The 26,575-nt window shown below is 46.4% G+C and overlaps 1 protein-coding gene across 1 annotated transcript; it reads left to right on the top strand.

The window, feature by feature from the left end:
* The first annotated feature begins 123 nt into the window (after positions 1-123).
* On the top strand, positions 124-26,279 carry NKX2-1 (NK2 homeobox 1). The gene is made up of 3 exons (XM_066551314.1): positions 124-140; positions 21,298-21,674; positions 22,445-26,279. The coding sequence occupies exons 2-3, from the start codon at positions 21,308-21,310 to the stop codon at positions 23,113-23,115; spliced, it is 1,038 nt and encodes a 345-aa protein (XP_066407411.1). The 5' UTR covers positions 124-140; positions 21,298-21,307; the 3' UTR covers positions 23,116-26,279.
* The last annotated feature ends 296 nt before the right edge of the window (positions 26,280-26,575 follow it).

Raw genomic sequence — 26,575 nt, 5'->3', positions numbered from 1 at the left:
TTTTTTGTCTGTAGGAATGGGAAAAGCAAGACACCACTGAAGATCAATGGATATGATATGAGACCACCAACTGACCAAAGTCAAGACCCTGTGCCTGACTCAGTGCTGAATCTTTGACACTAAATTAAGCATTATGCTGTGTAAGATGCTTGCATTTATTATCTTTAATCAGTATCTTTGTTTAGACTTATTTTTTGGGAGTCACTGAAGTGATCTCACCAGTGTCATGGTGAGACCTATAGGCAGCTAGGTACCAATATAAGCTACCAAATACTGCACAGAATATCTGGTCCAATGCTTTACTTTGAACTTTTAAAAACAGCATTTCTTGGAAACTCAGGTGAAGGAAAAGAGAAAATATTAAGAGAAAAATTGTCTCCTTTTTTTGTCCTTCCTCACTGAACAGGGTAGAAATTGAGCTACAAGGTTTTGGGAGCCTTTGTTTCCAGTGCCCTGTGCTACATTTTGAACATGAACCTGAATAAAATTCCACTTATGACTGCTTTTCCCAGCACACTTGGGAACAATATGAGGCCAGGATAATGTCATCCACCACAGCTTCGTGAGCACTGCAGTCCCATGAATGTGTTGTGATCCCCTCTCCTACAAAGGGCTTTAGTTCAGGCATAACACAGCCCTAAACAGAGGAAATTATGGGAAAAATCCTCTAAAACTCACAGTCTTATCTAATGATTTCACATAAAGCTGATGATAATGTGATAGAACAAAAAAACCATTATATAAGACAATGTATTTCTTATATGGATTATCTTAGCTTGAAAGACAAGATGAAATTCTAAACTTAATAGAAGACGCAGAAATTAGATGTATATGTGCACACTAATGTTCATTAGCAGATTTTGAGTTATACAATTCAAGCTAGAGATGACAATGCATGCACACACACAGAATGACAAAAAATGGCAACAGTAACCCAAACAGCCATTTTTACAGAAAGATCCATAAGTGAGGTCAGGATTTATTTACTGAAATGTAAGGATTATATAATTAAACACAAAAAACAGTGCTTCAGATTTCTCTCTGACAAGAAAGCAACGACCTCTGGTTACTGATGTGTATCAAGAAATAGTATTTAACACTGTAGGAACATTAGAGTGTGTTTTCTTTTATTGCAAAGCCTATTTAAACCACTTTGCAAAGCTGATATCATGAACTAAACATACAGAGAAATAAAGATTCTTTTTTGAGGAAAATAAAATTTCTCTTTCTTCATATTAATACAAAAGATTTGAAAAACAACATGTTCTGGCCTTAAGCATCAGACTTACATTTTGTCTTTTGTTATCACTTACAATAGCACTGCTGCTTGAATACCCAGCCATATCAAATGTAAGTTATTTGTATATCTCTATCCTCTCAGGAAATCTTGACCTTGAAATAGAATAAATATGTAACATGGGTATTGGGTTTGTGTGTTCATAGCTAACACCACCAGTTCTAAAAACCATAGACACTGAACAAAAACGTGCAGAAGATGAGATTGTGCAGTGCTGTTTGACTCATTGTTGCAAAATGAGAAATTACGGTTTAAATGTTTTGCTGCCTTTGAATGACCCTTCATTTGTAATTGATTCAGCTCAACAGACTGCAATTCTCAAACCATCAAGATACAGAACTTATTTGTCCCATGTTTAAAGTATGCTTCAGTTACTCTACCAAAGTCAAACTGTACAGGATAGGACCTTTTCTGCGTGAGTGCTTTGGTAATGTGACACATTAACTTGGGGTCTGAGATGACTGGTTATTGAGACTGGGATTCTTTAGAAGCAAATCATATTTAGCGTCTGTTGACCAGCTCTGTTAAAGGAAGTGGATTACACATAACGCAAAACCTATAAAGAAGTCCACAATGGGCAAATCAATGGAAATTCTTTTGAATTACTACTTGAGGCAACTTTGAAAATTCCTTGTGAGTAGCCATTCTTACAGACCAATAAGAAAGCATTCCTTGCATTGATAACCAAGGACATTATCAGCTGCAGTCAAACTGGGAAACCTTGAGGAATGGGATTTTTACATGAAGACTTCAATGCCTGTGCTTCAGCAAGGACACAGCACAGACCTCTGCAGGCAGGAGAGTGGGGTAAAAAAGCTATGGTACATGACATGGGTTCTCCCTTTTGCCAATAGCTCAGTGTGAAGCTGGGCCTGAACCTTAAAGATACCCAAACGACAGATATCAACTTTAGACCTATAAAAGGTGAAATAAACAAGGTTTGACATCAAGGGATCATATCACAATAAGCTGGACTCCTATAAGGTATACAAAGTCTACTAAAATTGCTGCCTGTTTTCACCCACAAAGAGGAAGACAGTGTATAGGGAGGGCTCAAGAGCTTTTTCCCCTCTTCCCAGTCACACACAGTCGATCCTGGGCACATATCCACTGTGTTTCTTGCAAGTATGTAAGTGTGAGAACATGAGCAAGTGAAGTCTGCAGGAGAAGGAGCATGAGTGACAGAAGTCAGTTTTCTTTAAAGCAAATAATCACCCTTGCTTTCAAAAGGCCTAGAATTTTGCTTCGTACATTAATTTTCTTCTAGAGTACTAACACATGAATTATAAATCAGCTGTTGGACTGAAATGATAAACACTAATGTGACAAGCTGGGAAAGGTATCTAGAGACCGAAGATAGGTCTGATTTTATTTAATATCTGTAGTGGGATTAGGGGAAAATATTGGAAACACACTGGAGGCATTTGCAGAGGATTCTTCCCTGGGAAATGTTTCCGTCCTTTGCTGGGGACATCATGTTATACAAATGTATAATATGAAAGGATTAAAGGAGTCTTGGGAGATAAAAATAAAGCTACAAGACTAATCTAGGAAAAAACGGAAGGTGGAAGGAACTGAAGAAAGCCCAGAACATGGCTACTAAAGGCTCTTCAATTGCCATCTATTGATGATGCATATTGATGATACAATAACAACACTCAGTGAAGCTTGCTGTCCAGCAAATACTTCTTATGCTATGACTAATGAAATACTGTATCTTCTTACTGATTCTATGAACAGCAGGAAAGCCATTTATACTAGAAAAAACATCCTAATTATGTACTTTTCCTCAGGAAAGGAATCTTATTTGTTAGGTTTGTGACTTCATTTAAAAGAATGGGCAAGAAAAGGGTAGGGAGAAGGGATATGAATTTTTCACAGCAATATACTGTGCTCATGAATGTAGTTTTAAAAGCTACATTTCTACAACTTGGAAAAAGAAAGAGAAAACAAAAAAAAATAGGAAAACTTTTAATAAAGGCATATGAAAAGAGAGAGTGAGATTCATTCATGAGGAAAGAGGTAGTGATGAGCAAGAAGAAAGGACCAAGGGGGTAGCACTTAACTCCCTAGGCAGTTCTACTGTGAGAAAGAGAATGTCAAAACACCACTGTGCCCTGTGGCAGTCATTGTGCAAGGATGCTGGTGTTGGCCAAAAGAACTTGATTTAACATTCCTAATCAGCAATATCAGTGAGTAGATTTTTACCCAGAAACAACTACATTAACTACATTTCACAGTCTATACAGGGAAGCAAGTCTTTCTATGGTGAGTCAACTCCTCACAGTGTAGGTAAACTAGGACAAACGAGGGCATCTGTAGCAAAAACATGATGGACCACACATGGCTAAAGTGACGGAATAACAAGATGTGTGAATAAAAGCAGGTACTTGCAACAGAAAGAAAAAGAAAAAAGTAAAATGAGAGGAGGGAGAAAAACCTCAGGGGAAGCAATGACGAATCCATCTAAGACAAGATAAAGCATAAGAGAAAGAGTAACCAACCCTCCACTGTTGAAGCTATGCTACTGGGGGTAAGCCACACAACAGAACCAGACATTTGGGTGACCATGCTTGTGCTGTCCAATGGAGGGTCTGCTGTGCTGGCCTCTGACTGCCCCTGCTCCAGCCTGCATTTCATCTTCAACAGAGTAACAGTCTGAGAAGAGGCCAAGGAAGAAGTGAGCTGCTGTCTAACAGGTACAATGGGATGAAGGCTCTAGCCTTTGGGACTAGTAATCGTATTTAGATTCCCACAGGAATCTTAGTCCTATATTTTAATTAAAAAGAAGACAATCCAGTTATGTTGTCCACCTAGTTCTGTTATTTTGTGCAATTTACACCGGGATAATATAATTCAAACTGATACTGTATTTTCCAGCAAATTTCTTGCTCATTAAAATTACATATTTGGGCAAGTGGAAATTATAGAGTTCAGATTTGTTTTCTGTTATTCATGATTCATCTATAAGTACTCAGATAAATTAGGTAGTCACAGGAGACCATCAGAGCTACCAGAAGCAATTGTTCAGGAGAGTTTCCTAGTCTGGGCTAGTGAAGAAAAGAGTTGCAAAACTAGGTGATGAGAAGAGGAAATCCCACAAAATATCAAAGTTCCCAGCTAGCAGAAGGTTGCAAACAATAAACCATTACTCTTTAAAAATTAACATTTCCTGACAGATCACATATTGTGTCAGAAAGCGCTAAAGAATCATAACAATAGGCTTTGCTTTGTTAAAAATAGCTTGTCCCTGACTTTTTACTTTTTTCTCAAGCATTTCTGGAGTAACTACTGAAGTCAATACAGTTATATTCCAGGCACCTACCCTTTAGGAACTAACCTTGAAAGAAACATGAATATAGGTTATTTAAACATAAGAATCTTCTATCTTCCTCCCTCATACAATCACTTTGACAGGGATTTTATCATGTAGGTGGATACTGGAGATGGTTTTTTTTATTCAAACACTCAGGGAAAGCTTCAGCCACACTGAGTTGTCTTAGACAATGGAAAAGGCACATTTTCCCCCAGTGCCCCATGAAAATCTTGACAAACAAGAACCAAAAGGAGTATTGTCCCCTAAGTCTCTGTGGAAGCCTCTGTTTGCTACAAGTTGTATTTCATGAGGCTGCTGGCTGAGAGTCAGCCATACCATCTCTGACCTCATCCTGTGCCTCCTGGGCAGTGTGACAGGGACAATGAGCTGTTTATGACCAGCTTTCCAGGCTGTCTGAGGACAGCTGAGTTGGAGTTTAGCTGAATGGACACAAATAGCAGCTACCTCACCAATCCAAAAGTCAATCCAAAAGCTGTATGTCAGATGTACACATGGGGGACACACGGGGAACCCTGTGGAAGAGCGGATGCCAGAGAAACACATCTTGCAATACTCTATTTTCTCACCACTGTGTGTCAGCACAGAGACCTCCTAGGATGCCCTTCCCCCTGCACAAATGGCTGGAGAGAAATCTCCATGCTTTCTACTTTCCAGACCATTTAGAGACCCTTTGAGCAACTCATGCATTCATTGAGCAGCCAAAACAAATCTGTGCCTCTAAAATGGCCTTTACTCGTGTATGCCACTTTCTCCCTGATTCCTTTTCTCCCCGGTTCATCAGTTCTGCAGATTTCTTAGAAGAAGTGGACATGCAGCTGAATTTGGAATAGAAATATATTTGACAACTATGTGTCCTTCATATTCATAAAATTGTCTTCTCCTGGACTATTACTTGGTATCCTCAGCTCTCTGGGGAAAAAAAAAGAGAGAGAGAAAACCCATGCATGCAGATGACAAAGGAAGAATGAGGCTTAGGAACAGAAAGAAACAGATGAAAGAAGAGACAATCAGAGACAGAAGAAATTTGTTTCACTGAGTGGCATTTAAAAGAATTACTACTTCACTGGTCACTACCAGGTCACCCCTTAGTCACTACCAGGTCTCTACCCATTCTCAAACCTGTGAGATTAATACAAGTTATGCATGCATAAAAAGACTGGGAGGTTTGGGAAAAGAGAGATATTATACAAAGATAGTATACAAAGAATAATGGTCATCGTAAAAGTTGATGGAAAACATTTCCTGTGGAAAAAAGAAGACAAGACGTTTACTTAGGCATCTGTGGAGCTGTTGACTTGAAAACAGATTAATTTTATAGTGTAATAGTAAATTCAAGCTCGCAGACATTTTATGATGGTTTGTACTGTGTCTGTGTGCTGTCTTATCCACAGTACTCCACAATTCTCTGTTTAAAATTGATTGCACAGAATGGTCTGGTTCACCAAATAAAAGGCCAACATGCTTCCATATGGAGACAGTGGATTTTGGTTTTTCAATAACAGAATAAAAAGCTAAAGGCATTATTATCCCCTGTTGAGGACCAAGCATTTTGGAAGAGCATCTTTTAAAGTAAAAGTCAACAATACTTTCAAAAACACTAAAGGAAGCAAATATGCATGGAGGAAACAACAGCTAGAAAGAAAAAACTACCACTTTTTATTCAATTATTTTTAACCAGTAGAGAGAGAATTATATGTTTAAAAAGTCCCAAGATCCACATTATGTGTCTTCTAGATTTTCTATGCTGAGTTCTGGGATGTCATGACAGTCTCTGGTGTTGTATCTGAGATGGCTCCACAAGACTCAGGAGCATCCCTCTGGGGAACAAGGGCTGCTGCAGATACGAGGAGCAGGATTCCTGCCTGTGGCAGCACCCCTATCTTGCCTCAACAGTGATGAGCATGCAGTCAGCTCAGTAATGATTATCTGCAGGCTTTCTAATGCAATGACACAATATGGCTCAATCAGACCCTGTACTGCTCAAAAGAGTTCTGCAGTTGTTCTGTATGATAAGGGTGTCTATAAACAGAGATGGGTAAAATGTAGTACCTATAGCTGCTGCCTAAAATCTGGTTCAAGCTGTTTCCCAGCTACATTGATTTCCACCTCTCTGTCTTCTAATGTAAGAATCTAAGCCATGTTGGGCTTTGGATACAAACCTTCCTACTAGCTAAGAATGAAACCCTTCTCTGACAGGTAACAAATGTGGACACTGATGGGCAAAGGCAGGTCAGACACCTTTCAGTGCCTGGAAAGCAGTCATAACATTCCTGATGCTAAATAAGACCCAGTAAGTCCTGCTGTGGTGGCAACATGACTGATTTCCCATTCTCACCCTAATAAACTATGTACATGAGAATTAGTTATTCATACAAGAGGAGAACATTTGTGTCAACTGCTTTGACTGTGTGATGGAGCAGAGTTCTGTCAAATATTTGATGTTCAGGTGTACAGTTTAAGATTTTTTTTTTCCACAACTTTCTGCTCCCCAGAAGGAAGCAGACTATTAGATTTTCACATAGGCTTTACCTACTCAAAATTTGTTTAAGACTTCTGATCAATTGTTTTTTGGGTTTTTTTTTTTATTTGAGATGTTTGCAAACTGAAATTTCTCTCTCACAAAAGAATTTTATACTCCTCCTGAATTCAGACCATTTATCTAAACCACAAAGTTCTGGTGAAATTTCTCCTTCTGAAAAAACCCTAACATCTGAGACTTTCTTCACTTCTGTACTGAAACTGAGAAAAGAAGATTTTTTGGGAGATAAAATTTAATTTTTTATAACATCAGATTTTAATCAACAGTACAACTGGGCAATGATATCTACCTAATGCACTGGAGGGCAGACAAAAATGTGTCAATCAACACTCCTAAGGAGTTTAAATTAGATTTGCTCAAGAGAAAAGGATGACAATTCAGAAAAAAAAATCTACTGAAGATTATATGGTTTAATCCAGCTTTAAACTTGCCCTCTTTAATTATAGTGTAATATCTATTGAAGGGACTTTAATTTGTTAAATGTAGATAACTTTTATTGGGTTTGCATGGTAAGTTTTGGTAGCAGGGAGTGGGGGGAGGCTACAGAGGGAGCTCCTGTGAGAAGTTGCTAAAAGCTCCAGCCGTGTTCAACAGAGCCAGTGCCTGCCAGCTCCAAGGGAGACCCATCACTGGCCAAGGTCAAGCCCATCAGTGACAGTGGTAGCACCTTTGGAACATCATGGTTAAGAAGGAAGGAAAGAAAGTTAAGGAAAGGCAGAAGCAAATTGCAACCAGATAACAGAGGATTGAGAATATGTGAAAGCAACAACTCTGCAGACACCAAGGTCAGTGAAGAAGGAGAGGCAGGAGGTGCTCCAGGCACTGGAGCCGAGATTCCCTGCAGCCTCTGGTGCAGACCATGGTGAGACAGGGTGTGCCCCTACAGCCCAAGGGGGGTCATGGTGGAACAGATATGCACCTGCAACCCCTGGAGCAGCTCCATGCCAGAGCAGGTGGGTGCCCAAAGGAGGCTGTGAGCCCGTGGGAAGTCCACATTGCAGCAGGATCCTGGCAGGACCTGTGGAGAGAGGAGCCCACATTGGAGCAGGTTTCCTGGAAGGACTTGTGACCCAATGGAAGACCCACACTGGAGCAGTTCATAAAGAAGTGCAGCCTGTGGGAAGGACTCACCTGGGAGAAGTTCATGGAGGACTGTCTCCTGGGGGATAGACCCCATCCTGGAGCAGGGGAAGGGTGTGAAGAGTCCTTCCCCTGAGAAGGAAGCAGCAGCAGTGACTGTAACCCCATTCCCATCCCTCTACACTTCTGAAGGGGAGAAGACAGAGAGCTTGGGAACAAAGTTAAGCCTGTAAAGGAGGGAGGGGTAGGGATAAGGGGTTTTTTTTTAAGATTTGGTTTTACTTCTCATTATCCTATTCTGATTTGCATGATAAGACATTCAGTTAATTTCCCCAAGGTCAGTCTGTTTTACCCATGAAAATAATTGGTGATCCCTCCCTGTCCTTATCTCGACCCAAGAGCCTTTCATGGTATTTTTTCTCAGCTGTGTCTAAATGAGGAGGAGTGTGATGGAGCAGCTTTGGTAGATACTTGACACTCAGCCAGGGTCAGCCCATCATATAATGTAGGAAATAAAATTTACAATGAAAACACAGAAAAATCAACAAAACTAGGTGAAAGAAATCCAACTGGTGATTGAAATTCACCCCAGATATGATGTTTATTTGTAGGTTTGACTATATGGACAATAATTCTGGTAGGTCTAGTTAAAAGCTAATGTAAAAAGCTTTTTCAGTAACAGTCACTGCATGTCCAAACCCTTTTCTCCATATTTCTGGGCCACAGATTCCCTGAGATGTTTGCCCTAATTTGTCTCCAAACCTACTTCTGCAGTGGTTTATTCAAGGTCCATGAGGGTGAAGTACAGAGCCATTGGTCTCCAGCTCCTCTCACAAAGCCCTACCATGGCCCTCAAGTGCTGGGAAGTGTAAACACAAGTAATACCAACTTTAGGGAGATAGCCACCCTTGCCAGGTAAAGTGTAACAAGGCATTACACTTGTCACAATTTCATCATGAGAAAAACGTTGCCATTTCAGAATATGAACTTTCAAATGACCCTTTATTGAGGGAAGAACAGAAAATTGCTATGTTTGACTTGTCATCCCCCTTCTTCCCCCAAAGCACATTGGATGTTGGATCATGTTTGATTCAGCAAAGTTTACACCTACTGAACAGACTGCATCATTTATTATGGAGCTTACACATTTATTCATCTACAGAAGACACTTTGTGCCCCACAGGAAGAGGTACTTTTTGCTTTCTCAATGCATTTCATGTAGATGTGTTTGAGAGCATTTTCTGTGATCTTCTTAGTATGTGTGTATAGATGAGCATGTTTTGCTCAGCCATATGATTTCTTCCTCTTTTTATAGACGTTTTATATAAATAGCATTGAACGCTGATTTAAAAACATGCACAAAAGAATACTTCCTGTTTTAAAATCAGAGGTAAAAGACACTGCCTTATGAGAAAAGGAAGAAATACAGAAAATGAAGCATGTCCATTTAGAAGAGAGATCAGAACTGAATCTTATCTTCTAAGTAGCCAAGAAAACAAATCATGTAAGAATTCAGACCTCTGACCACCTCTGAAGGGGAAAGCTAATGGAAACAGCACCTCACTGGGGACATTACTGCATATCATCACCTAACAGTGACCCTGAGGGAAATGAAACTGAAGAGAAATGGAGCTGGATGTGAGGGAGGTGGAACTGTTCTCATTTCTGAATGCAGCAGCATAGTCTAATTAGATATACAGCACGGCAAAATGAATAAATACCAGAGGAAAAATATTTTCAAGCTTTGTAAAGGAATGACATGCAGATTGAGAGAAAGGCAAAGTCCTGTATTTCTAGCCATTTTTGATAAATGCAAGATACATAATGACTTAGAAAAGGAAAATTTAGAGAAGCCCAGCAATTGAAGGGGCTGCACATTCAGTAAAGTATTATGCCTTGCAAGGGACTGGCTATGCAAAACTGAGCATCCAAAATCCATTGAAAAGTTTCTACAGAAACCAGAATTTTGCAGATGTACAAACATTTCAGAATTTCAGACACCTCTTTTTTTTTTTTTTTTTTCTTTTTTTTTCTGAAGTGGTTGGTTGCTTTAATCCATCATTTTCCTGGGCATGACGATTCTGCAGCCTGTGTAATGCTGCTGGTACTCACAGTGCTCTGTGCCACGTAAGGAAGGTGCTCAGCTGTGAGGCTGGTACCTGTTTGCAAGCTGTCACACAGCCCCTGCCACCACAGCCAGCTCTTGCCAGTACACTGCTGGCACGGGTCAGCTGTGAAAGGGGGACAGGAGGAGGAGGAGGAGGAAATGCACTGTGGCTGGGGAAAGATTAGGAAGCTGATGATTTTCATCCAGGTGCTGGGAGAGCGTTGATGAGTGGCTGAGGAGCAGGAGGTGGAATGAGGGTGGAATGGGCACAGGTTTGGTACAAAGTCAGTGCTGGCAGCCCCAAATTGCTGTCAGGAGCTTTGGCCACAGCTAATGCCAGGAGCCTCAGCTGCCATCCCTGCCATCAGCAAGGGCTGCTGCAGCAAGCAGTACCCAAAGGAAGATCTGTTTGGAAACCCCTGCTTCATGTAATATGTATTTCAATTTAATGTTTCCAGGCTGTATTCAGGACCAAGTATTTCCACTGTAAAAGCACCAAAATTCTATAATGAAAAGCAAGTACTCTTTGATAGGTTTTGCAGTGCAAGCTTTAAATGCTGTAAGTACCAGAGACTCTTCCCACTGATTTTAAATGCATCCTTATTTCCCCTTCCATCAGAGTTCAGGGCCACAGGTGACCAAATGGCAGGGTGGACCCCTGCCTGCCTGCAGATGATGGCAGTGTACATGCTCCTGAGGCACCATGGGCAGCCCTGCCTGCAGTCACACAAGGAGGGACTGTGGAACTGCTGGGCTACCATGGCAGTTTTCCTCTCAAAATGTTTTTAGCAGCTTTGCAGCCAGTGCAGGCACAGGGACCACTGAGGGCTTCATTTGTCTGCAGCACTGAGCTGCTCTGACTGTGCATGTACTTTTAACCAGAAGTTCTGCCTCTCAGTCTCAACAGCAAACTCTGCTAGTTGTGCTGGCAGGGAGGGCAGTGTGGCCAGATAGGCAATGTGTGGATTTGCATCCCTTCATTAGTCAGAAAAGATTTCTAAAAGATGATCTGGACCCACCTATTGCCCATATGACCATGGGCTACCTCTTTGCATCTTATAACAAGTCATAATAGGTTCTCACCCTAAAACTTCTGATATTCGCCACATGTTTTGAGCTCACACAAACAAGATGGGATGGAAGTGTCACTTCTGTTCACCTGTGAAGCTTGCATCTCACAACTGGACAAATCCTTGATGCTGTCTCTGCTGTCTGGTCCTTTCCCAGGCCATACAGAACCTGAGGCTGGCACCCCAGTGGAATGGCAGAGCTGGCACACTAGTTTTGTATGTAGGCAGTAAAATTACTTCCTCCTTAGCCCTGTGCTAAGTGCTTGCTGAATGAGTTTGACTCTGCAGACTCAAGGACAGCCAGCTCAGGTTGTTTCCTCCAACATTAATACGTAAACAAGTTATTCGCTTGGTTTTTTTCAGTTAATGTTATTCAGAGAGAGTAAAATGCTGTAGAGCATTCATTCTGGTTCCAGTTGTGGAAATGGAGCATGTATAATTACCAGTGTGGGTAGCAGTCCATCTCGTAGCCTTACTTATGCCAGTGAAGGATATTATCTCATTATGTCAGCTTAGCAGTCTTCTTTCCCTGGAATTCAAAATAAGCAAGGCTCATAAAGGAATGAGAGAACAACTAATTATAAGGGACATTATTTTAAAAACTGAATAGTAGTCAAAATCAATTAATGGACTATTTTACATGATTAAACTACTTTCAAGAAAGTATCTAGGCTTTTTCAGCATAAACATTTCTACATTGAAAATGTAACTTGAACCTAATTCTATGGTCAGCTATTTTTTGAGTAAGTATAATATGTGCTTTCATTTCTGACAGGGCAAAGATGAGTGAAATTTTTAACTTCATTATGTCTACCATCCAAAGTAATTTAGAAGATAATCCTGCTACATGGAGACTCTTCTGTCCTACAATGTTAAAAATGACTAATGTCTGGGAAAACAGAAAATAGAGCTGCTAGCAAGGACTTGTTTTAGCATATGTTTCAGGATTTCTATTTGAATAGAAAGTGCTGTTCTTATTCAAAGATGAGATACCTCTGGACATTCAGAAATTTGTTGGGTGCATTTTTTAGGTTACAATACAAAGAGGCTTTGGTTTTGCTTCCCGGCCTTTGGTCCTTCAACCCAGCTGAACCTCAAGCTGAAATACTTTCTTTCCTTCTTGCTGATCAACTGCAGGAAGAAACATTCTGCAAGGCTGAGCCCATCTTTTCTTAAATCTGGGAAACCTTTCAATAAACCCTCGGTTGCAAGTGGAACTGTGCTACCCATTCCCTAGAAGTATGGGACCCAAAGAATCCTGCCAATGGATAACCAAAGGGAAGAGAGGTTGCTGCTGGGGCACAACAGAGGAAGACAGGGACATCAGCTGGTTACAGGAAGAGCCAGCTCATTTAGGAGCAGCTCTGTTCTTCACATAGCTGCAAGGGTGAGAGTTCTCTTTCCAATTTTGTCATTTCTTTTCTGGGTTGCTGGTTCTTCTTAGGATGAGGAAAAGGTGAAACGTTTTGATGAACCCATTGCTTCACCTTTCTTGGCAAGAAAAACATCCTATATTTTACACTGTGCAATTCATATAAACAAATGTATTTGGCAGAGCAAAAATTACAAAGTTTGAGCAAAGATACAGAGTACATGCAGTTGCAGAAAAACACAGATGCCCATTCGTCCCAGAAGTAATTCAGTGCTGCAAATAGTTGTAACTCACTATCCCCCATTTCCATTTCTTGTATAAAATACAGGAACTCTGCTATGTATGACAATACAGGTACCACTGGTGCTGGACTGAGCAAGCCACATACACTGCTTTTAGAGCAGACTCTGTGAAAGATGGAGTTTTGCAGAGTATTGCAGGGTAGTCCTGCTGGTGGAACCTGATCTGGTTTGAGATGCCTGATGTGTAGATTTAGAGATGATGGGAGCTATTGTCAGAGTTGTCAAATTCCTGGTGCAAGTCTCACAGCTCAAGAGCCTTTCCTGACATGTATGCCGTGCATATATCCATCCCACTGCACAACAAACTTTTGAGTCCCTGTTTACAGCAGGAAACACTTGAAAGACTGGTATTTGAAACTGAACTAGCTGAAACTGGCAACTGAACTGAACCCTTTCCTGGCAAGAGGAATGCACCTGTTAAATCAGCACCCTGGGCCATACACGTACATCAGTAACTGGTTAACAAAACCCAGCCCCAGAAACAATGCTGCAGAGTGTAGAGCTTTGTTAATGGGTTTGGTAGCAGCACCAATAAAGTTCATTGTTGAGTTTAGCTACAAATGATGTCCTTTGTGATGCAGCTTTTTACATCAGCTTTTAACTAGACCTACCAGTTGTACTAGCCAGACTGAGGGCATGATCTTCCCAGAGACACTGGTTCCCATGAAATGTAAAATGGGCTTCTGAAACATTTCTAGGTTTGCCCTAGGGCTTCTGAAATGGACCTCTTTGCTTAGGAGATTTCTGTGTCCTCTCTTCCAAGAAAGGAGCAGAAGAAAATCAAGGCAGAGTAAACATTGATTGGGTTTTTTGGTTTGGTTTTTTGTTTTTTTTTTTGGTTGGTTGGTTGGTTGGTTGGTTGGTTGGTTGGTTGGTTGGGCTTTTTAAGACCTGGGAAATGTTGATTTTTAAGGCTCACATGACAGATAAACAAACCACCTACCATTCTGAGTGGGCAGCTGAGTCACTCTGGCCCTACCAGGCCAGCTCACTGGCTCATGTCAGCTCTTCCTCCCAGGGCATCAGCCCTGGATGGCATTTGCATCTTCAGTTCCCACACTTAGAGAAGAGTGTGGGGCAATTGGGCTGCTCCTGCAGAGCAGGGACTGAGAGCAGCCCTCAAGGGATGGATTCCTGGGCTACAAGCTGAGAAGGTAGGAAGCAGCTGGGGAAGAGGCAGTCACTCACAAAAGGCAGTTTTTGAGTGAGAATCTTTTGTGTATATGACCATCAACTAGCAAGAGCACAATTTGAAACCGTTTGACTGTGCTGCTGTAAAGCAAGCTCTTGGAACAGGCACAAATTATTCGACAGTTCCTCTTGATCCAGGAGCGGGCAAATTTTACTTTACCCAGGGAGGGGGAAGAATCTTGCTCAGAGGCAGAGCTACCTCTATGGGAAGGTGTTGAGGAGGAGCTGCAGCAACAGTAAAAGAAGCTAATCCTTCACCCTAGATTTGGAGAAATGCACAGTGAAAACAGATGAATATCCATAAAATTACATCCCAAGGGCAACTGAGCAAATTCCCTTTCAGTTTCCTCATTGATATGATTTTGCCTCGGCTAGGGTGGAATTTCAGCAGCAACAGCAGCAAGTGTTCCGGCGCAGGTGATCGCCTGCCCTGGCGGCCCGGGCCCGGCGCTGCTGCGCTTTCCCCGGCGGCCAGCGGAGGGAGGGAGGCCGCCGCAGGTCCCTCCGCCCCAAGGGCCGCGGGCTGCGGCCCCGGCGCGTCCCTCGGCACGGGTGGCCCCTGCTCTGGCAAAAAAACCAAGGGCACAACGGGACAGAGGGCAGCTTCTGTCCGAATTAAAGCCACTGGGGGAGCTCAGGTCAAGCCGGAGACGGGGGAGCAGAGGAGAGGCAGAAAAGAATTTAGGGGCAATAACCAAAGCACTCGGTCACTCCGAAATCAGTGACAGCAGGGCATCCGCGGACGGATCCGCCCGAAGCCGCGCCGCTTGCGCGGGATGCCGGGCTGCCGTGGGCAAACACCGGATGAGTCGGCCCTCGCTGGGTGGCTCTGCTTGGCACCCAAGGGCGACGAGGAAGGGCCGGGGTTCCTGTCAGCGCTCCTGTAACTTGCCCTCGAGTTTTGCTGTGAAAACAAAAGCAAAATAAACAATTCCATTCTCCCCGTTACGAAAATAAAGCTCGGGCACCACACGGGCTGGTCGAAAGGACTCCATTGTCGTTTTTAAATGAGATATCTTTGCGACCGCTAGCCCTCCCCCGAGCCAGCGGGGAGCCACCCGTATCCCTGGAAGCGAGAGGTATCGGGGAACAAAAGGCAAACTCCGAAGTGACATTGAAAATAAAAGGGAGCTTTGGTTACCCCCAGGGTAAGGTCGAGGGGGAAAGGTCGCCTGTCCACCAGCGCGCACACTCCCGGCGGGCGCGGGGCAGCGCCCCCGGGCTCGGCCCCGTGCGCCGCCCGCGCAGCCCCGAGGGTGCGGAGCCCGCGCCCCGCAGCGCGCCCAGGACAGGCTGCGGCTCCCCGAGGGCGGTCCGGAGGCACGGGGGGGGCTTCGACACCAAACTGGGGGGCAGTGAGCAACGAGCCCCTGCGCCGCCCGCCGCCGCCAGCCACGCTGAAACAGAAAAGGTCTGCGGAAAATCAGACTGCCGGGGGCGACCCCCAGCCCGCCCCTCCACTCTGCACCCGCAGGCACGGCCATGTCCGTGTCCAACCCCACCCGGGAGCCGAGAGCCCCTTTTCCCGGCGCCGGCGCGGCCGCAGGCCTGGGCGAGGGAAGGGGAAGGGAGGGCGGCGAGGTGACCCACTTAAAAGCTGAGTTCCTTTTTGAAACACTTAAGAGACGACAGGGTTGAGGACTGTGAATGTATGCGTAAATATATACTCATGCATACCCACTGCCGGAGGTATGCACCCCCACGCTTGTATGTGTGTGTAGGCATGTCTGGGAACACACACAAAGCTCATAACTCCTAAGATAGCTAATGTAACGAACTAACATTTATACCTAAAAGCAGATAAATAGATAGATCCCGGCGGGATTCTGTTTGTAGGTATATACCGATTAAAAGTATTTTATATCTAAACAAAACGTGCTTGTATTTTTAACTATCTCTACAGCCTAACTTTTACCAAACTGTCTCAACAACCACCTTCAAGTAATCCTCCGCATAATCACCACTGTCTTGGGTGTATCAAAAACGCTTCAGGGCAACAATAAGTCTTGTATGTGTGTACTGACACTGCTGCGGCAGTGACAGTCTACTGACACTAAGAAAGCCAGATGTGGAGGGCTTGTATTAACTGCTGATAATGTCGGACAAGGCGATCCAACAGCAGTTCACACATCGGGGCGGGGGATGCTGCTACCCACTCGAGACTACCGGGGCACCCACGCCGACAAAGAGCCCTTTCCCGCGGGTCCCCACGCCGGCAGCCGCGGAGGGGCGCGGTGCGGCTGGCGGGCCGAGGCGTGCCCCGGGCCCCGCCGCCCCCGCCCTGGCACGGCGGCCCCTCCGCCCGCCGCCGCGGCTCCGGGAGCCCTGCCCTGGCACCCCGTACCTGGCCCCACCCTGGCCCTCTTGGCCGGGAACGGCCCGGCGAAGGAAAGGACGGGGAGGGTGTCGAGGACTAGGGCAGGAGGGCTCAGCCGTGCTACAGCAACTGGGGAAGGAGGGAAAAGAGCTGAGCGGAGGCAGCGCTGCCCTCGCTCGTACAGAGCTTTGCGAGTGGGGCCGCCAGGCACCTGTGGCGAAGGGGCCCGAGGAGCCCCAGCTGCGAGATGCTCCACGCCCTGGGCAGCTGGAGGAGCAACTGTGCGTGCTCTGCGGAGGGGTGAGGATTTTCGCTTTAGCCTTTGGTGGTCTCGCTGGTTGCCTTAGGTTCCCACACCAGGGGAGAGGTTTCGCCCGCTGTACTGAGGGATTTCTCGCACCCTAACGAGATAACCAGGGCAGGGGGGCTTTCCCACGGCGAGGAATTGTCCCCGTGAGCCACAACAGGCGTTTCCCCCCACACACACACCCAGAGCGCGCCGTGCCTAGGTAGCGCTCGCAGGGTGCGTCTCTGGGAGGACATCTGCCTTCTTACACGCCCAAGCATGTGCTTTCCAGGCGGGAGCAGCTCCCAGAGCCCTGCCCGTGGCCGGCAGAGACACAAGTCCGCCCTACACTCTATCACTACGGAAACCTCCGCTCCCGGCGTAGGTGTACTGGGCACATCTTCCATTCTGGGGGACATGGGGAACCAGAGGGTGTATTACACCGACATGCACAAGCAATCAGATGAGGTTTCTATGAGCTCGTTCAGAGTGGGTCGAGAGGGGCGAGTTGCGGCAAGATGCCTCGGTGGGGCCATTTTTCCAGGTGGTCATTTACATCTCTCCATGAACGCGTTAGATTTATACTGATGACCAGACGCAGAGAAAGAGCCCTGTCACAGATCTGCTGTTGCCACCTCTAACTCGGATCTCTCTGGGAGCGGCTGCTCCCGCGGCAGGGCGGGCAGGGCAGCGGGCAGGGCAGGGCAGGGCCGCCTCCTCGGCGCAGGGAGCGGGGGCCACAGGGCTGGGCAGGGGCTGGAGCCAGACGTGCACCCGTGAACTGATCCACAGGGAGCACGGAGCACCTCATGGCTTTGTATCAAAAAGTTACACCTAGAAAGCGTCTTTCTTGTTGAGAAAGAATTTGCGTGCGGTTTGCGTGGGACCCTTACCCTCTGCCCTCCGAGCCCTCCGAGCTCTGTCTGGCCGAACATATTTTATTTCCCTTGGGGAGGCACAGCAGCTCGTATAAAAAAGACATTGTTGTCTTTGGAGAGCCCTGTGCGCACTTTCAAAAGCTGATTCTTGAGTTCCCAGCCCCCGCAATCCAGTTGATGAGGAAACGCTCTGCGGTCTTGGTGGCACCGTTTCCATTGGGATTGGCACCATTTGATTGACAAAGTCTCCCATTCTTCCACCTCTCGAGTGTTATCAAAAGGATTGTGTGGGGTCAGAAGCTATTGAAGGGACGTCCGTGTAGCCGCATTTCTGCAAACACGGGGTGAAAACCGTGCCTTTCTCATGAAAATGCTTCCACCAGGCAGAACGCATCTCATCTTCCTTGCTCTCCTCCTTAGCATTTCTTTTTAACTCGAGTGTTTTACTGAGCAGCATCACCAGGTAAACGAGAATCTCGCTCAAGGCAGCCTAGGCAGGTCTCTGTCGGGACGGCCACCCTCCCCGGAAGCTGGGAGCAGCCATCTCTGGCAGACGAAACTCCGGTGGAGGGTTTGGAAGAAAAAGGAGAGTGCAGGGAGAGGATACCAGCGAGGAAGTTTTCTCGCCCGTTGTCCATGGTCTGACTTGCCCCGTTTTAGCTCATTTGGGGCGGGAAAGCAGGTGCAGAGGCTGACCTGTTTCCTTTACACCGCGTCCATCTAGCCCGGCTAAAAAGTAGCTAGACGTAGGCGCGCCGGTGTGCTCCTAACTCAGCGGTCATACAAGCCCAGGAGAGTTTCACCTGCTCCCCAGCAAAGGTGAACGAAGCGCTCCCTCATTACCTTCCCTCTACCAGACCCCGCGCAGAGCCAAGGGCCGACTCGCTCGGGATAACCTAACCGAGCAGTGTTTCGGAGGCGATTTAACCTGCGCTCATGCGAGTGAGAGGATAAATAAGCTCTGGCAGGCGCAGCCGGCGGCCAAAGGGTCGCTCGGGCGGCGCTCCGGGGCCGCGCAGGGCGGCGGGAGCCTCGCCCGCCCGCCCGCGTGTCCGAGCGCCGCTCCGCGCTCCCGGAGCCGCTGCTCGGGCCTACCCGGCTGCCCCACCTCGCACTCTTGTGGATGGGAACCGAGTCTCTGCTCCTGCCCCACAAATTGCGCGGTCACTTGCCGCCTTTCGCCTCTGATTAAAACCGACTGAGCCGTCGTTTTGGTGGATCCTGCAGTATTTAATTTTTTTACCTTCCATCCACCCCCTTCTTTTAAAGGTTCATGAAAGAGGCATGGGGATTGAGTGTCTGAGAAATTCGGGGTAAAAAAAACAACCTCAAACCCCAAGCAATCAAACCACTACGGCAAGGTCGAGTCTCTCTCTCTGTGTGGGAACAAAACCAAAGACCATACTCAAAAATATGCGCAGAAAGGGGAAAAACCGGGGCGAGGGAGGGGGGTGCGGGGGGAGGGTGTTGGGGGGGCGTGTAGTGTAAAGAAATGTTCCAGAGATCTGGATAGATAAGATTGAAAGGTTTCAAAAGAAAAGAGGAAAAATAAGAGGTAAAAACCAAACGCCTTTCTAGCCCAAAGTCGCCCTTCTCTGCCTTTGGTGACCCAGCAGACTCACAACCAGCCCACTTGGGGTATTCAGCCTTGAGGGAACTAGTGCCGAAAGAAGCAGCTGAGATGATGTAAGAGAGCTGGAGGCCTGATTGAAGGAAAGTTCCCCCGATTATATTTGTGTGGAAAAGCTCACCTCTTGCAGAGCTCTAAAGTGTAATCAAGACTGAGGCTTACACTTGAAGGATGTTAACTCTCATACGGGAACCTACTTTCTCCTAAACGGTTTCTTGCCTAGTGAATGAGAGCCTCCCAATTGAAGCAAAATGATCCTTATGTACTAATATCAAGCACAGCCACAAAGCGACCGGCTATTTATGCTGCCACTTTAGACAAAGATATTTAGTTATTCCCGGGTAGCAAGTGCACTTTTGCATTTTTAAGCACAAACCAGCCGAGCACAAACATATTTACAAGTGCAATTACTAAATAGTTACTTGACACTTCAGAGTCCCAGGGTTAACTGTACCTTCGCTGTAATTTTCTTAATATTCAGGTAATCGCTGTATTAAATTGTGGTTGTCAGGGCCGTAGGCCGGGGTGTGAAACACTCAGGGGAGGTTTCTCTCCTCCGCCCGGATCACCCCGAAATATAAGCTTTGGAGACACTAGGTGTTGGAAGATTTCTTCAAAGACCCGAGTGACATTAGCTACTGGCTGCCTGTACGTGTGCGTGTGGCTGTGAATGGATCGCTTTTGTTTTCACACCGGATCCGAGAACAGATCCGAAAGTGCCAGAAATTGCAGTTTATTGGAAACTACAGGGAATTCATTGGCAAGGTCGTGTAGCAGATGACCGAAGAGGTCTTCTCCATCCAGCTCCCGTGCTGTATAAATAACCATAGAAAGCAGCTTCAGCTTCAGAGGGACCACGAGAGACTGTGAGAGTCTTTGCCTTTGAGAATAACAAGCGACATTTTGCGCTAACCTATTTTTCATCGGTCTCTCGTCCCAGGCAATTAAATTACTGCTTGATTTTGCAAACTTGTGTCTTCCACCCCTCTCTGAGATATTTAAAAAAAAAATCCCAAGCTGAAAGGAATTTGTAGGTTTAGGGAGACAAACGAGCCTTGCACTGAGTGTCTTAGGAGACATAGAGAGTGTTCCCGAGATGCGAAACCCCAAGCGCTTGTTCAGCCCCAGCCGGCCGGGGCATCTGACAAGCCAGTGCGGGGAGTGCGGGGCGCGGGGAGCTGTGGCCCGGAGAGAAACCTCTGCCCTCCGAAGAGTTGTCCTCCCGGCGGCGGGGCTCCTTCTGGACCAAACTTAGTGGGGGAAGAGGGAGATTCTGTCCTTTGGCGTGCTGGCATTCCACCCCGTTTCCCCAGCTCTCACAAAGGCTGGGCTGACAGCCTTGCCACCCGGGAGCTGTTTTTAAATCCTTTCACCCACTCAAATGGTGGTCTTTTTTTGCTTTGCCTTCCATTTCCCGTCCACGATATTGTCACCCTGAGGAAAAAAAAAAAAAAAAAAAGAGTTGTGCTCACGGGGGTCTTTCTTTCTTTTTTTCCTCTCTTTCCCGTCCTCTCTGTCTCTCTCTTTTTTTTTTCTTTTTTTTTTTTTCCTAAAGACATAAAAAAAATTCTGACAAGTAAGACTTAAAGGTGTTTACCTTGTCATCAGCATGTAAGCTAATTATCTTGGGCAAGATGTAGGCTTCTATTGTCTTGTTGCTTTAGTGCCTATGCCCCGCCTCTGGTGGCAGCCTAAAACCTGGCGTCTGGCTAAAACAAACGAAAGGCAGCCCTGAGCCTCCACTCAATCCAATTAAGGCGGACTTCGTCCACTCGGTTACGTGTACATCCAACAAGATCGGCGTTAAGGCAACACCAGAATATCTGGCAAAAAAAAAAAAAAAAAAAAAAAAAGATTTGCCTCCCCTTCCTTTTTTTTTTTTTTTCCCCAGCCGCCGAATCATGTCGATGAGCCCAAAGCATACGACTCCTTTCTCAGTGTCTGACATCTTGAGTCCTTTGGAGGAAAGCTACAAGAAAGTGGGCATGGAGGCCAGTAACTTGGGGGCTCCCCTGTCAGCCTACAGACAGTCTCAGGTTTCTCAGCCGGCCATGCAGCAGCACCCCATGGGCCACAACGGAACAGTGACTGCCGCCTACCATATGACAGCGGCAGGGGTCCCCCAGCTCTCCCATGCTACGATGGGGGGCTACTGCAATGGGAACCTGGGCAACATGAGCGAGCTGCCGCCTTACCAGGACACCATGAGGAACAGCGCTTCGGCGACAGGATGGTACGGCACCAACCCGGATCCCCGCTTTTCCTCAAGTAAGTCGGCTCGGGGCTGGGTGGCCGAGGGGGGCTTGCCGCGCAACTGCCCCGACACACCGCGGGCAGAAGGCACGGGGGGTCCGCGACAGGGCAAAAGTCGGTCTCAAACCCAGACGCGTCCCCCAAACCCCAAATTCCTTCTCCTGCCCGAGAATCGTACCCGGTCTTTCCATCCCGGCTGGTCGCACGTCAGCCTCCCGCGGCTGCTTTTGCGGGGCAAGGGGGTTGGAAGCCCGGCTGTGGCGGGGAGCGGGAGCCTGGCTCTCGCCGTCCAGCGGGGCGGGAGCGTCGCGGCCCGGGGTACCAAAGGGAGCCGGCGGTGCCCGTCCGCCTGCGCGCCGCCCGGCACCGGGCGGGCGAGGGGGGAAGCCGGAGGCGCCGGGGCCGCGTCCCGGGGAGCGGCAGGGGAGCGAGCGGCAGAGTCCTCTTCGGCCGGCGCCGGCGGAGCCGCTGTCCGCGGCTGCTCCCGCCGCGGCTGTCACTTTAGGTACTTTCCTGGCCGTGCCCCGGGCAGGACGAGGGGTGAGTGGTCGCCCTTATTCACCGGGGCTGGGCCGGGCGAGAAGGGGGCCACCGCTCTCCCCAGGGACGTGAGCCGCTGTTTAGAAGCGCGGGTGCCCGAGGCCGCGGCCGGGGCTGGGCTGCCGGGGGGCTGCGGAGCTCCGCTGGGGGCAGGCGGCGGCGGGGGCTGCCGGAGCGTGGGGCCCCACTCGGGCCGGGCCGGGCCAAGCCGAGCCGCCTAAAACGTGCCGCCTTCTCCCTTGCAGTCTCCCGCTTCATGGCGCCGTCCTCGGGCATGAACATGGGAGGCATGGGCAGCCTCGGCTCCCTGGGAGACGTGAGCAAGAGCATGGCCCCGCTCCAGAGCACGCCGCGGAGGAAACGGAGGGTCCTTTTTTCGCAGGCCCAGGTTTACGAGCTGGAGAGACGTTTCAAGCAACAAAAATACCTCTCCGCCCCGGAGAGGGAACATTTAGCCAGCATGATACATCTCACCCCGACTCAGGTCAAAATCTGGTTCCAGAATCACCGCTACAAGATGAAACGCCAGGCCAAAGACAAGGCTGCGCAGCAGCAGATGCAACAGGAGAACGGCTCCTGCCAGCAGCAGCAGTCTCCCAGAAGGGTGGCAGTGCCAGTGCTTGTGAAGGATGGCAAGCCCTGCCAAGCAGGCTCCAACACACCCACAGCAGCTATCCAGAGCCATCAGCAGCAGGCAGCTACAACGATCACAGTGGCTACCAATGGCAACAGCCTCGGACAGCATCAGAGCCACCAGACAAACAGTGCGGGGCAGTCTCCAGACATGGGACAGCACTCGGCCAGCCCTTCCTCTCTGCAGAGCCAAGTCTCCAGTTTGTCTCACCTAAACTCTTCTACTTCTGACTATGGCACTGCCATGTCTTGCTCCACCTTGCTATACGGTAGGACCTGGTAAAAGGATTAAACAAAGAAGAGGGGAAAAAAGGCAAAAAGAAAAAAAATCCAACAAATTTTCCCAGTTACACAAATCTCTGTCCTCTCCAAACTACTGTGTGCTTTTTTCTTCTTCTTTTTTTTTTCTTTTTTTTTCTTTTTTTTTTTTCTTTTTTTTTCTTGTCAATGCTCTTCTCCCTTTCCCCCGTTTTACTGAGTGGTCTCTGAGGACCTCTAAGAGAGAGACACTTTTTTTGTTCCATTTTATTGTTACTGTTGATGGTTTTGGGTCTTTATGTTTTTTCTCCCCCAAAGTTGTCCTATGGGGTGTATAAAAATATTCAGACTAATAACCATGGAACAGTCTGCAGAAAGGGGACCATCTTTAGGCATGGTCTGAAGACTTGGATATCAGATGTACACTTTGCCAGCGTCTAGGACTTGCATGTAAATACAGAGATTTTGGGGGATGGGGTGGTTTTCCCCCCCAAAAAACGCATTCGCGTCACCCAGACACAAGAAGCAGCTTCCCCCTCCCCGGTGTCTCCCAGCCCGCCGCCAGGGCCAGCGGATGGAGACGTGGAGTCATCAAAGGCTTGGCTTTTATTTTCCTCCTTACGTTTGATGTGAACCTGTAGCTGTATAATGCTGTCAAAAGTTGGACTAAACCCATAGTTTTTAGTAGCCTGTATATTTTGTTGTAAAAAGAAAAGGAAAAAAATACAATCAACCAAACCAACCCCAACCCCCACCTTTTTTTATGGACACTGATCACCCCATCGTAAATCCTCCGGCAGTTTGTTATTTGCGCACGCCGCCTTTTCCTGTTGTAACTTATGTAGATATTTGGCTTAAATATAGTTCCTAAGAAGCTTCTAATAAATTATACACATTACGAATATTCTTTTTTATTTCCCCCTTTGGTTTCCTCTCCCGACGCTCCTATCCTTACATCTTTCTCCTTTTTTTTTCCCCTTCCCTCCCCCCCCCAACCCCCGCCCCCCCTTTTTTTAACTTCTTGGTGGAAAAACAAGCCGGGATGTTGTGAGAGCCCGGAAGGCCCCTGTCCCTCCCAGAGCCCAGACCCTATTCCCAAAGGAGAGCTGGCCAGAGGGTTAACGGGATATAGGATCAATCCTCAGCGTGCAAACAGGACAAGCAAACGCGTGGGATTCACGAACTCGAGACCGAAGGAATCGAGTCCAAATTCATTAGCCCGATTATTTTTTGGGGGATGAGGGTGGGGGCGGGGGGCACCTCAGCGACTTCTTGCTAGAGAAAGCAAAGTATTCCGGGACTAGAAATTCAAATGCCAAAGGCACGGAGGAGAAAGAAGGTAAAAGTCTAACGCCATTAGAAAAAAATAAAATAGCGAAGAACCTGCTGTCAGTATAGAACGTGAGTCCAATTTAAAGTGTCCAGTTTTAATACCTTGTAAGAAAAAAAAAAAAAAGAAAGATAATTTCTACCAGGTTTTCCTATGTACTTGTATTTTAAGGGAAGTACAGTCACCTTATTTATAATCAAAATAAAAAGATAGTTTATTGTGTACGACACGTAGTTTGAATTAACTTTCTTTATCAGGCTGTGTTTCATTTTCTACATTTCCATATATTTAATTTTGTACATATCCAACCCCACACGCCCGCACACGGCCGCGCAGGTTCGCCTGCAGAGCCCACGCCACTGCTCATGCGGAGGTCAGCCGCACGCTGCGGCTCGGTGGAGCACAGACGGGCTGCGCTTGGTCCGTTTGGGTGCTGGTTTTCGTGTCGCATTGTTTTTCTAAGAGGGAGTTAGTTTGTTTGTTAGCTTGTTTGTTTGTTGGGGGTTATTTCGTGTAGCCATGTGGGAAGTTTGTAAAGAAGGAGATGAGGAGAAAGTGCGTGCGCGCACGTGGGTGGGTGCGCATAGGTGCGCGCCGGGCTTAGGCACAGAACGTAAATATTATCGGTAATGCAAGGCGGTTAGACGGTAACTTTTCTGTAAATATATAAAGTATATGAAGCTAAACAGCTCGTATCTGACGAGTTCTAAATCCCAGTAATTCTCTATTTTTCAGGTCCCAAATATTCCTTTTGTGAGTGTAGCAAAATAAGAAGTATCCCCCTTCTAAAAGACCTCGTAGCGTGTTTTCCTTTGCATCTGCTGCTCGGTTTCGTTTTTTTATTTCCAAATCCATAGAAAGCGACCGCAGTCATTGAAACCCCTCGGAATTACAGAGGTGTTACAAAATAATAATATTTTTGAATTGAAAGGAAGCAGGTTGCCTGGGATGGAAACAACCCAACTTCCAATTTAAGTAGCAGCTTTTGAAAGCTCCAGTTCTTTATTTATACAAGATAGTCGGTGTTAGTCGGACACCAAGTGCTAGTCTGGCTGGAGAAAAAGGGAAGTACATGGAAGAAAAAAAAAAGTATCGGATTCTTTCTGACCCCTTCCCCCTTATTTCTAACTGGAGGACATCACGTGTGTCAACAGGAATTTCGAGACCTTTCATTCTTTAGGTTATGTCCTAATTTATACAGCGACGTTCTTAACCACCCCAAAGATTATTCAATTTTTTTTGTTCTTCTTCTGCGCAGAATATTCATTTCAGATCTATAGCATCGTGTTAAGCATGGCAGGGGGATGGGTGAGTGGGGGGCGGCAGAGTGTCTGGAGCCTAGTGCTGTTATTTCTGCTCAAAGAAGAAAGTGTTGGACATTCCTGGTCCGTGGTGCAGAGCTGCCAGCTTCCGCGGAGGAAGCGAAAGCAGGGTTAACTTTGAGGTTCTTTAAGGATTTTTTCAAAATTAGGGTTAGTTTCTCCCGGAGTTTATACGCAAGACCGAGGGAAAGTGCTCCGGTTAAGTCGACATTTCCCTTTCATATGTAATTAATGCGCGTTCTTTCAAACCTGGGAACGTTCAAAAGTGAGGAGCACCGAAAGGCATTAATACAGCCGAGAAATACTACAGCCCCCGCCCCCGAATATTGGAGTTAGCATGTTTGATACAGATCCAGTCAGTGACTTTTCATTATAGACTTCGGGGGAAATAAAGTAATTTTATTGTGTCTCGACAACCTCATAAACACATATTTGGTGGTGGGTGTAATTACTGTAATGGATTATTATGTACACTGACTTATCTTTCTTAAACTAGATTTAGTTTCGATTAAATAAACTCGTTTCCACTTTGTCTGATGTCGGCTTAGTTTAAAGTCTGTTTACTTGTTCCACAGAAAGGTGAATTCATCTCTTTATTAAGCACTAGAGACCGAGCAAACACAGTTCAAACTGTATTTACATATCAATCAGGAGAAATGCAAACAAACTGCTCTTTAACAATTTTTATAGAGTTTTTTATGACATTGTGATACTGCCTTTTATCATATTTTTTTTTTAGTAAACTAGTTATGCCTTGATTAGGGTGAAGATATTTGAAGGGAGGGGTGTAAATACAGTTTAGTCTCCAGTCTCCCTTGAGAACACTTATGAGA

This window comes from Molothrus aeneus, chromosome 6, assembly GCF_037042795.1.
Source record: "Molothrus aeneus isolate 106 chromosome 6, BPBGC_Maene_1.0, whole genome shotgun sequence".
Lineage (NCBI taxonomy): Eukaryota > Metazoa > Chordata > Aves > Passeriformes > Icteridae > Molothrus > Molothrus aeneus.
Note: the sequence above shows the minus strand (reverse complement) of the source record. Positions and strands in the feature narration are given on the sequence as shown.

Excerpts from the sequence above, each read along its gene's own strand:
- NKX2-1 (XM_066551314.1), top strand. The coding sequence starts at position 21,308 with ATGTCGATGAGCCCAAAGCATACGACTCCTTTCTCAGTGTCTGACATC. Across the intron at positions 21,675-22,444 it reads GGATCCCCGCTTTTCCTCAA|TCTCCCGCTTCATGGCGCCG; the intron begins GTAAGTCGGCTC and ends TCTCCCTTGCAG.